This window comes from Oncorhynchus nerka, linkage group LG7, assembly GCF_034236695.1.
Source record: "Oncorhynchus nerka isolate Pitt River linkage group LG7, Oner_Uvic_2.0, whole genome shotgun sequence".
Lineage (NCBI taxonomy): Eukaryota > Metazoa > Chordata > Actinopteri > Salmoniformes > Salmonidae > Oncorhynchus > Oncorhynchus nerka.
Window position 1 is genome coordinate 56,297,969 of NC_088402.1, and position 12,162 is coordinate 56,310,130.

General features: G+C 44.7%; 1 protein-coding gene across 4 annotated transcripts in view; it reads right to left on the reverse strand.

Annotated features, from left to right (window-relative positions):
* Positions 1–264: 264 nt before the first annotated feature.
* The window catches only part of LOC115132010 (polyhomeotic-like protein 2), a 45,423-nt gene continuing 33,525 nt past the window's right edge, over positions 265–12,162 (reverse strand). The window contains exons 8-14 of one of the 4 annotated variants that reach the window (XM_065020653.1): positions 7,280–7,858; positions 4,298–4,506; positions 3,730–3,856; positions 2,766–2,877; positions 2,227–2,353; positions 1,792–2,083; positions 265–1,401 (exon numbers count right to left, since the gene is read on the reverse strand). In XM_065020653.1, coding sequence (XP_064876725.1) covers positions 1,247–1,401; positions 1,792–2,083; positions 2,227–2,353; positions 2,766–2,877; positions 3,730–3,856; positions 4,298–4,506; positions 7,280–7,858 — 1,601 coding nt within the window. In that variant the 3' untranslated portion in view covers positions 265–1,246. Of the gene's footprint in view, positions 1,402–1,791; positions 2,084–2,226; positions 2,354–2,765; positions 2,878–3,729; positions 3,857–4,297; positions 4,510–5,190; positions 5,548–7,279; positions 7,859–12,162 lie in introns of those variants that run through there. The other 3 variants (XM_029664173.2, XM_029664174.2, XM_029664175.2) reach the window with 3 other exon arrangements.

Below are 12,162 nucleotides of genomic sequence, written 5' to 3' on the forward strand. Positions count from 1 at the left end.
ATGTCAGTGTTCTGCCATGGCCAGCGAAGAGCCCGGATCTCAATCCCATTGAGTACGTCTGGGACCTGTTGGATCGGAGGGTGAGGGCTAGGGCCATTCCCCCCAGAAATGTCCAGGAACTTGCAGGTGCCTTGGTGGAAGAGTGGGGTAACATCTCACAGCAAGAACTTGCAAATCTGGTGCAGTCCATGAGGAGGAGATGCACTGCAGTACTTAATGCAGCTGGTGGCCACACCAGATACTGACTGTTACGTTTGACTCTCCCCCTTTGTTCAGGGACACATTATTAAATTTTTGTTAGTCACGTGTCTGTGGAACTTGTTCAGTTTGTATCAGTTGTTGAATCTTATGTTCATACAAATATGTACATGTTAAGTTTGTTGAAAATAAAAGCAGTTGACAGTGAGAAGACGTTTTTTTATGCTGAGTTCATATATTTTTAAACCTCCCACTTCAGGCTGGACGTGCATTTCCTTTTAATTTAGCAAATATATGCCTCATATTTTAACTCTGCATTGTTGGGAATGGGCTCGTAAGTAAGCATTTCACTGTAAAGTCTACACCTGTTGTATTTGGTGCATGTGACATGTGTAGTTCATACATGCATAATCTATGAGCAGAATTACTTTACCTCAATTAGCCACAAAATGGCTAATTACTGGAAGCTGTGCGGTGCCATTTTCCCCCATGTGGGCCAGCCCCCTAACAATTCGAGTTCCAACCAATGTGCTTCAGCCCCTCACTATTTGAGTGACAGCTAGCAAGAGAGCAATGACGCGATGCACATATCGGCACATATGTTACGTAGAACGCAATTTTCAGGGACCACTTTTGGCTCGTGAGTGCTACTTTCAGAATTACTGGCTAAAAAAAGTATACAGATGTACCAGAGAATCTCTAACTACTAGTAACGGCATTTATGAACTTAAGTACCACCTTGTCCATTTGAGTCTAGCTGGATAAGTTCCTTGTGCACAGTACAACATCCACAGTACAACTCATTCAGTAGCTAACGGTTCCTGCATTGCATAAGGAGAGTCCAAAGAGGCAAAGCTCTAAACTCAGATAGCGTTGTCAATATGCTATGGACCATCAGCTTCTATGAAACAGAGACACCCTTCGTCCATCCTCCACCCCCGTGGGACCAACCTGCCACAGCGGTAGGCTTGAGCCTGGTCAGAGTGCCGTATAAATACGGTGTTCTGGACACATTCCGGCAGTGTGGAGTGGCTCCAGAGAGGAGAGGTTACGAGTCTCTCAGCATACTGATCTCGGCAAAAAGCTTGAGCGCAGGCCCCAGTTTGATGTTCATGGTGCCCATGAGGTGGTCCTCTTTCAGCAGCAGCAAGGACTGGCCGTCGATCTCCTGCGAGCGGAACTCCTCGGCTATCGCCAGGCAACCTGGGAACATAAACAAACAGCCTGATGAGTTAGCTTTATTAGAAAGATATATATTAAAAGAATAACATTACACATAAACACCAGGTTCCAGGCAAGTATTTTCTAAAAAATCACTCCTGCTTGATTTATGACAGGGGTCAGGTCAGCAATTTTGTTCGTGGAACCGATATTTATGTTTTAGTGTTGAAACAAACTTTGATTTCATTTATATTTCAACTAATCAAAATACTAAGTTTGTTGACTGAAGTAGGTGTGTTACTACTGGGCTAAAACAAAAGCCTGCACACCCTGCAGTTCTCCAAAAGCAAGGTTGGTGACCACTGTTGTATTGGGCTGCTACTCTGCCATTTAGAAACTGTTGGAGTAAATGGAAAATGTCGCAGTGCCCACCTGGCAGGGAGCAGATGAACTCGTAGACCTCCTCCACGTTCCACTTGGCCGGGTCTCTGGGCTGGAAGTGCTGGGAGAGGAGGGGCAGCTCTTGTCCACAGCCTTCCATGTGCTCTGCCCCTCTGCCCGCCTGGGACCTGGGAGCACTAGAGCTGGCAGCAGACAGTGGGGGTGAAGGGGGACCTTCATAGCTGGACATGTCTAAACACTGGCTGAACTCCCTGTGACCAGGGTGAGAGGGGTGGCTGGACGTCACCGATCCACCCCCAGGTTGTTGCCCGGTAATGGGAGTCTGGAAACACAAAGGAAAGATTTAGCTTTGAAGTGATATGGGATTATTGCCATTCTAGCCAGAAAGAGGGTCTCAATGGAAATATGTTTAGAAAGTCATATAGTGCTTTTATTCTTGATATTTTGTGAACAGTGCCATTTCACCTGTTTTTTGGTCTCGGAGCCTGAGTTCTGGTGGTTCCCATTGGATGTTCTCTGCTTCTTCAGTTTCTCCATCGTGGTTTGTCGATTTGGAAAGAGGCCCATTCGCTTTGTACACCCCACATTGTACCTGCACAAACATTTTATGGGGGCGGGGGGAACGGGCAATGTATCAACAAGTAGCTTGGGTGACTAAGTGTTTCAAAGGCTGAGCAAGCCATTTTTTAAAATTGTCAATTAATACAACATTTAAAAATCTGACTAACAAATTAAATGCTCAAGTAACAAATAAGCCAATTAATGTATTTGTTATTCCTGCACTTGTGTACTACTGCTGTAATTACTGCAGCAACAACTGCTGGCGAAAATGTCATTCAGGATGCCTGGGTATATTCATTAGACCACACCTTTGTTAAATGTTTTTCCAATGGAAAATAGAAGTTCAGATAGTCTCTCCCTGTTGCAGTCAGTTTTCTTCCGTTTGGTGCCTAATGAGTACGACTCAGATCTCAGTCCCAGCATCTTGTCTACCCACGCCTTACCGTTTGGCACACACTGTGGAGCAGAACCTCTTGGATCTCTTGAAGTTGTAGGCAAAGTCCACTCTGCCACACAGCTCACACGTCAGGGTGGGCTCCTCTTGCTGCTTCAGCTCTGCACAGCAACATGGAAACCAGGGGTAAAAATATGGTGGGTATTAACACAATGCCGGTTGGCATGACAGGCACTGAGTGTGGCATGGCTTCATGTCTACGGAGGCAAGTGGTTGGCTGACTTTCCGATGTTCAGAGAGTTGACATAAGACGGATAAAACCCTAAAGACAGTCCTACAGTACGGATCAAGAAGAGCAAATCCAAGTGCCAATAATGTACAAACATTTGTGCTGAGATTCAAGCAGAAGTGGGACGTGAAGCCAGGTAGCCAATGCCACAATGAGAAGCTTGTAGTTCTGGGTTAATAGGCCTTTTCTCGTTTGGGCAAAAGTCCATCCTACATCCTCTGCGACCTGGATACTGATAAGTGGTCAGGGAGTGTGTCAATTCGTTAGTAGGCAAATGAAAGATGGTCCTCCACTCCTCGATAGCCTCCTTTTGGCGAGGAAGCACGTGTATCCTACAGCAGAATAGTTTTGATATCTACCACACCCCCTTTGAATCAGCTGTTGTGCATGCTTTTCTCCTCCAACAATACACATTTAAAAACAATGTTACTTGTCCTTTTACCTATAAAATGTCTTGCACAACTAACCTAAATTTGTTTTTATCCCTTTACACATTTATTTTAGGATTCCCCCCCTGTAAACGGGTGGAGGAGCTTCTCATTTCGTATAAGCGCATCTTCGTCCACGTTCACTCTCCTCGACCGCCTCTCCTCAGTTACCTTTGACCTTTTTGTAAAGGAGGCAAGAGAAGACGGAGGAGAGAGGACGCAGGAGTTGAGCAAATCTAATTGAGAAAAGGCCATAGAAGTGGGCCAAGCAAGATGTCTTCTGGCTGGTCCTTTACCTTGCTGTGATAGGTCCTCCATCTCAGAGTCAGTGGTGCTGTTGGAGGAGGTCGTCGTCTTCTCAGAGTCCGTCTGCTGTTTGTGTTTCTTCAGGTTCTCGATCAGCAACGACAACGGGCGTTCCACCTGAAAGGACAGAGACAATTCACGTCACACATGCTGCTTACACCGGTGGTAAAATGCTGTACACTACACAATGATATGAATGGTTTAGTCTCATTTAGTCTACTAGAGGGAAGTGCACTACTGCTCATGTACATGGATAACTATGTGTCCTCATGGTTCAGTTGACTCCAAAACAGGCGTGCAGGGACAGATAACGCTGGTCAATTATTTGCCAAGTGGGCCTGTCTAACTTGTTTTTTTTGTGCAAAATTATCCTTATTCGGCTAATAATGGGGGCCTAAAAAAAAAGAAGAAATGGGCCGGTGTGGGGACCAAGAGGAAGAGAGTGTTAGAAATGCCATGGCCGATTTCTGGTCCCAGTCTGCCTGTGTGTGTGTGTCTCTCTGCTTCTGAAGAGCCATGTGCCCAGTGGGTGGAAAGCTTCTTCAGAATCCTACTCACAGGGAAAGGCTCTGCTCCCTCCTGGATCACAAATCCCTCAATAAAGTGGGTGAGGATCTGGGGTTTCACTATGGCTTGAGGCAGTTTGCTCTCGCCATTCTGTGGGGTACTGCCTGTCACCATGGGCGCATTGTTCCCATTCCCTGAGGTCATGACTGGAAGTGAGCCTGCACCTGGTTGCGCATTCAGCCACTCAGCGTCTCCCTTACCTGCTGGCATAATGGCATATTTGTGAGTAAATAAAAAGGAAATATTTGTGTAAAATGTTTACTGGCGTGCAGGAGTCAGTGCCGAGGTAATAATAATAATAAAGAGAGAATGACCAATCATGTAACAATAATGATGAATATGGACATGTTTTACGCAATGAAGAATTAATGATTCTAGAAGAAAATCTGGAACACTTTCGAAATTGTTTTGTTTATTTTCCTCCCCGCATCATTCTACATCTACAAAAAAACTACTTTCGTCAACAAAACAATTAAGAATAGTAAGTGTATTTAATACAAAGAATATGTACTGTATCAACTAATCATTAATGATCATTGCGCAAGGTGCTTATTGTCCCACATGCGTATCGTTCCTAATAAATTACGGTATAAAAGTGCAAAGGTTTCGTCGACATCATTAAAACTACATTTGCCCTCTTTTGAAAATTAGCTTAAATTGAGAAACGCACCACAATAAATGACAAATATAGACGCTCTGATTCTAAAGCCCGGACAACGGTCAACACGGGAGCGAAAGCACACCCAAAGACAGTACTCCGTGGCACACCCCTTTGTTCCACTGCTCCGAGCAACCCTTCCTTTCATATCCCGTCCGCCAAGGCAACATGGAGCAAACAAATCATGTTCTCAAACAATTCACAAATATTCAGTGGAAATACGCACCCGTTACATAAGTAGAAACTACACAAGCAAAGCAATCACATCGACACTTTTTCGTATGCTTTCTTCAGTTTGTTCGGCACTATTATCCCTGCAAAAGTACACAAGCAAGTAGCCTTTGTATGGCTGAACTGAATAGAAAATAAAGCGCCCCCACCATTGGACCACGCAACTTGGAATGTGATCCAATGGTGACGAGTAGCTCAAAATCACTCCCTCTCTGATTGGTTGGACTGGCTGCCTATATTTTCCACTCCCACTGCTTTCCAGTACAATCTACAACATTGGTGGTTTGATTAAAATGAACCGCGGAACACTGGTATATGGCCCGTGACATGAACAAGCAAAAGTGGGAGGAGCGCCCTTCTCTATTCGAACAGTAACAGTAGTTGTCCATATAATAAAAGTTTTAATTTGTTTAACTATTAAACTACTTTTCATTGGGATGGCAGATGGTTGTTATCAAAATATCAATTTGAAATTTGAAAACACAAATGTCACTTTTGTTTTGAGCCGACTTGGCCGTTGGCCAGAGGAGGGACCCTGGCTCACTGCCGGGAGGCAGCTCTGTACCAAAGAGAATACAATAAACTTTCACCCATTGCAAACTCTTCCCACCTGGGAAACCCGGTCCAGATAATCGAATCCCCTCAATATTTGAGAACTATATTGGCAAGACAGAATTGAAAGCCTGTATGTAGAAATAGCATATTTTCCTAGATTTAGTGACAAATGTTTGGAATGGGGAAAATTGAGAGATGGATTGTCTCAACTTTTGAGCTATGGGCCTAAAGGTATAGGACCTCCAACTCTTCCATGACTTGTCATTATGTCAAAATATACCACGCATAGTAAAGACTGTGTTAAATTACATGTCATGACATATACATAGCATGTTTTTCTGACACAAGTATTATTTAATTCAGCTGTCTGTCACAAGATGTCCACAAGCAGACATGCTGGCCTAGGCTTGAGGGTGGACCAAGGTTTTAGGCATGACTGGACATGCTAGATCAAGGTTGTATTTATGACCACCTAACAGTTACACTTAGAGGAGGATTGTGCCATGATCACATGGTGTACTGCTGTGATTCAGAGTAGCCAAGTAGCAGTGGCGGCCACTTCAGTATCTGCAGAGTAATAGCATCCGGGCCTCTTGAAAGTATATTATTCATGTTTGAATGTCTGAGTGGATGTGTCTCACTCAGATACACCTGTCAGACATGACGAGCCTTTAGGAAATAAAGCACTCCCACAATTGGCCAGCGCAACTTGGAATGTGATTCAATGGTGACAATTAGCTCAAAAGGAGTCCCTCTCTGATTGGTTGGATTGGTGGACTTTATTTTCCCCTCACTGCTTTCCGGTGCACCGGTATATGGCCCGTGATGTGAACAGGCAAAAGTGGAAGGAGCGCCCTTCTCAAATCGAACAATTAGAGTAATTGTCCATGTAATATATGTTAGAATTTTCAAACAATTTTTCATTGGGATGGAAGATTTTAAAAATCAAAATATCACTTTTGCATTTGAAAACACAAATGTCACTTTTGTTTTGAGCCGACTTGTATACAAATTCTTTTCACCTGCTGCAAACTCTTCCCACCGGGATAACTTGGTCCAGATAATCGAATTCCCTCAATATTTGAGAAATATATTGGTAAGACGGAAGCGGAAGCCTGAAAACTTTCCCATGGCGGGAGTGACAAAGCCTGGCCCTTTCCCGTAATTATGGCTAAAGCTGTCCCGTTCCCCCAAGTGGCAGGGTAGGACAATGGACTCTGGGCCATGACAGATTTACTATTCTGCTTAAGGGGAGCGCTAGAGTGGGGATGGCCATTGTGCCTGAGCTGCCCAAGCATACAGATGGATGTGAGTGAGTGAGTGAGTGAGTGAGTGAGTGAGTGAATAGGTTGTTGGTGGGTCATGGGTTGGTGAGTGAGTGAGTGAGTGAGTGAGTCAGTGAGTGAGTGAGTGAATGGGTGGGATGTCACATTACTGTAACAAATTGAACAGCCAGTCAGGGCTTCTGGTTATCCATAAGTCCAATGACTTAGAGATGCAACCTGTGACATATAAAATATCATATCTACCTCCAGTGGGTGTGGTGGGGTTGCTGGGATCCGATGGGCATTGCTCAATAGTGATGACCTCAAGAATAGGAGGGGCTGTTGGCTGCTGTATGAGGGGAGTGGAGCTGTTCTCCGTGACTACCTCAGACGTGGGCAGCTCCTTGCCAGCACTATCCTGAACCAGCTGAGAGGCTGGTGTAAGAGCAGTTGGCTGGATCTGGAGGTCTACTGCAGCCATCTGCACTAGCTTGGTGTTGGGCAGCGGAGCAGCCTGGGTCTGGGTGACCACAGGGGATGGCCCGTTGTGGGTACGAATCTGGGGACTGACGGTAGAGTGAAAGATGGTGGCCTGCTGGCTAGGAACATTGGCCGAGACAAATGGTTTGGGCAGTACAGGGACGGGGCCCTCCTTGGGCGGGGGCTGGATAGCCAGGGCCTGTAGCATCTGGGTCTGAGAGTGACTGTGGATGGAGGCTGTGTGTAGCACTGGGGCCTGGCCCCTCAGAGAAAGCTGCTGGGTCTGGTGTCGCTGCTGCTGGAACACAAACTGCTGCTGTTTTTGCTGCTGCAGAAACTGGTGCGTCTGGATTTGTGCATACGCTGTAAAAAAACAAACACATAAATCAACATTAGTCTTTAAACTAAGAAATATCAGGTTTCTTTCACAAAACAAACAATAAAATGTACGTACGTAATTCTTAGTTGTGTACATTTCAAGTTAGGATTTGGCCCTAAATGAGTAAGCCTCAGACATATCTTACATTGGTTACCACAGCAATAACTTCCCAAACAAACACACACCCCAGGGCATGTTCATCTTTGGCTTCAGTCAGTCAAGCCTGGATTAATCCTCACTCTCATAAAATGTGTGTATACGCAGAACAATAGGTTCCCTGAGGCCAAACACATGACCATGGTCTGTGGAACTAGAGAAGATAAACATCTGGGGAAAAGAGCCATTGATGTAGTCGTAGGCGTACGAGTAACAGGACACTTCAAGACAGCTTCCCGTTTTCAAAAACATTGCCGCCTTCCACATCAGAGTCTTGCAAGCGCTGCAGTTTGTAAAGGTCTGTGGTTACTATGGACGTTCACTTATAGGAGAGCGAAACCCAAATCAAAACACCATCGAAGCCATATTATGGCTAGTGACTTTGAATGTCTTTGAGTATCATGAAAAGTGCTATACAAATAAATATTGTATTAGTGAAATTAGGATTTCATGTGTAGTCTCTTAAAGGTCCAATGCAGGTGTTTTTATCTCAATATCAAATCATTTCTGGGTAACAATTAAGTACTTAACTGTGATTGTTTTCAATACAAATTGTCAAAACTAAACAAAAATAGCTTCTTAGCAAACAACAATTTCTCAAGCAAGAATTTAGCTAGGACTGTCTGGGAGTGGTCTGAATGGGGAGGGAAAAACTGAAAATGTGCTGTTATTGGCAGAGAGGTTTGGAACTCTGTTTCTTAGTGGTCTACTAACTAATTTACCACATGGTGATGCCACCACGGAAGGCCAGAACTCCCACCAAAACAGCTCTTACACTAAAAGGGCATTAGTCATTTTCACAATTTCACAGTATTATTGCAACATCATAGCGTGGAAATATAAAACACTGGCAATCACGTTTTGACTGCACTGGGCCTTTAACTTCTTGGATATATCGATGATAAGTCATTCGTGGCAGTTTTGTTTCTCCTCTGAATCACATGGGAAAATACATGCAGCTGGAGATTACGCACCAATTTCGACGGAGGACACCACGTGCTCTCACCACTGGTGTCCCCCAGGGCTCTGTTCTAGGCCCTCTCCTATTCTCGCTATACACCAAGTCACTTGGCTCTGTCATAACCTCACATGGTCTCTCCTATCATTGCTATGCAGACGACACACAATTAATCTTCTCCTTTCCCCCTTCTGACGACCAGGTGGCGAATCGCATCTCTGCATGTCTGGCAGACATATCAGTGTGGATGACGGATCATCACCTCAAGCTGAACCTCGGCAAGACGGAGCTGCTCTTCCTCCCGGGGAAGGACTGCCCGTTCCATGATCTCGCCATCACGGTTGACAACTCCATTGTGTCCTCGTCCCAGAGCGCTAAGAACCTTGGCGTGATCCTGGACAACACCCTGTCGTTCTCAAATAACATCAAGGCGGTGGCCCGTTCCTGTAGGTTCATGCTCTACAACATCCGCAGAGTACGACCCTGCCTCACACAGGAAGCGGCGCAGGTCCTAATCCAGGCACTTGTCATCTCCCGTCTGGATTACTGCAACTCGCTGTTGGCTGGGCTCCCTGCCTGTGCCATTAAACCCCTACAACTCATCCAGAACGCCGCAGCCCGTCTGGTGTTCAACCTTCCCAAGTTCTCTCACGTCACCCCGCTCCTCCGCTCTCTCCACTGGCTTCCAGTTGAAGCTCGCATCCGCTACAAGACCATGGTGCTTGCCTACGGAGCTGTGAGGGGAACGGCACCTCAGTACCTCCAGGCTCTGATCAGGCCCTACACCCAAACAAGGGCACTGCGTTCATCCACCTCTGGCCTGCTCGCCTCCCTACCACTGAGGAAGTACAGTTCCCGCTCAGCCCAGTCAAAACTGTTCACTGCTCTGGCCCCCCAATGGTGGAACAAACTCCCTCACGACGCCAGGACAGCGGAGTCAATCACCACCTTCCGGAGACACCTGAAACCCCACCTCTTTAAGGAATATCTAGGATAGGATAAAGTAATCCTTCTCACCCCCATTCTCACCCCCCCCCCTTAAAAGACCTAGATGCACTATTGTAAAGTGGCTGTTCCACTGGATGTCATAAGGTGAAAGCACCAATTTGTAAGTCGCTCTGGATAAGAGCGTCTGCTAAATGACTTAAATGTAAATGTAAATGATATAGGGGGCGCTCTTTTAATTTATGGATAAAAAAAGTTCCCATTTTAAACAAGCTATTTTGTCACGAAAAGATGCTCGACTATGCATATAATTGACAGCTTTGGAAAGAAAACACTCTGACGTTTCCAAAACGGCAAAGATATTGTCTGTGAGTGCCACAGAACTAATGCTACAGGCGAAACCAAGATGAAACTTCAAACAGGAAGTGAGACAGATTTGAGGCGCTGTGTTCCAATGTCTCCTTATATGGCTGTGAATGCACCAGGAACGAGCCTACACTTTCTGTCGTTTCCCCAAGGTGTCTGCAGCATTGTGACGTATTTGTAGGCATATCATTGGAAGATTGACCATAAGAGACTACATTTACCAGGTGTCCGCCTGGTGTCCTCCGTCGAAATTGGTGCGTAATCTCCAGCTGCATGTATTTTCCCATGTGATTCAGAGGAGAAACAAAACTGCCACGAATGACTTATCATCGAATAGATATGTGAAAAACACCTTGAGGATTGATTCTAAACAACGTTTGCCATGTTTCTGTCGATATTATGGAGTTAATTTGGAAAAAAGTTTGGCGTTTTGATGACTGAATTTTCGGGGGGGTTTCTCAGCCAAACGTGATGAACAAAACGGAGCGATTTCTCCTACACAAATAATCTTTTTGGAACATTTGCTATCTAACTGAGAGTCTCCTCATTGAAAACATCCGAAGTTCTTCAAAAGGTAAATTATTTTATTTGAATGCTTTTCTTGTTTTTGTGAAAATGTTGCCTGCTGAATGCTAGGCTTAATGCTATGCTTAGCTATCAATACTCTTACACAAATGCTTGTTTTGCTATGGTTGAAAAGCATATTTTGAAAATCTGAGATGACAGTGTTGTTAACAAAAGGCTAAGCTTGAGAGCCAATATATTTATTTCATTTCATTTGCGATTTTCATGAACAGTTAACGTTGCGTTATGGTAATGAGCTTGAGGCTATAATTATGATCCCGGATACGGGATTGCTCATCGCAACAGGGTAACAGAAAACCATGGTAAACTAAAACGAACCTGTAAATAAATAGTCCTGAGTTTCTTTAATGGATTTGTCCCCTAAATCATGTACTGTATGCCAACCATCACTGTAAAGCTAATACCTTTGACATCCCCTTCAGTCCGTTTGTATCGCGCCACCACAGAGTCTGTCTTCAGGTGAATGTATCCAGTCAACTGTGTCTCATTCTACACACATGACACGCTCAACTCAATGGGACCTATCGGTGAAACAGCTGTTGTCCTCCAAGCATGAAGCCCAATCACTTTTGATTGAATGTGTGCAGTAGATGCCTCTACTGCATGTGAAGAGCAGCAATTTCTGGAGGGGCAGCACGTCTCGTGATCATTAGCCTTCTTGGTTTCCTCTGCTGTGGTCCACTCATAGAATGCCTGCCTCACCATTTATAAGTACCTCAGTCAGGCCCCAAACTGGTGGAAACAAAGGCCTTTTTGACAACTCACTCTGCTGTGGTTTGGGTATTATTCTGTGGAAACTCTTCTACAGCCACTAGTTATGTGACAACTCCTTTAAAGCGGTGTGCCAGCCTTCCCTCCAATATTCACACACCACTTACATGTGTTACACTGCCAAGTCAAAGCTTCAAACTGGGAGACTGCTTTGTGTCCAATTCAATATTGCGACTTTGGGTCCAGACCGCAGTCTACTTTTGGTTTTACACATATCAATAAATAATTGAATCTAGCACACAATGTTCCGTACATGAACCAATTGAGCCGGTCAAAATAACACAGACGCAACCCTTACAGGAAAATCACACGATTTCACATGTGGAAAATGTGAAATCATATGAAAACATGTGTTTTTGGGACACTTCACATGCGTTCACATGTGAAATTCATTTGGTTTTTCCATAAGGAAATAAATACCACCAACAATATTTTTATAAAACAGTAGCGCAACCCCTTGTGGCATGCATTTTAATCGGAAACAGAAGTTTCTGCCTCTGATCTATT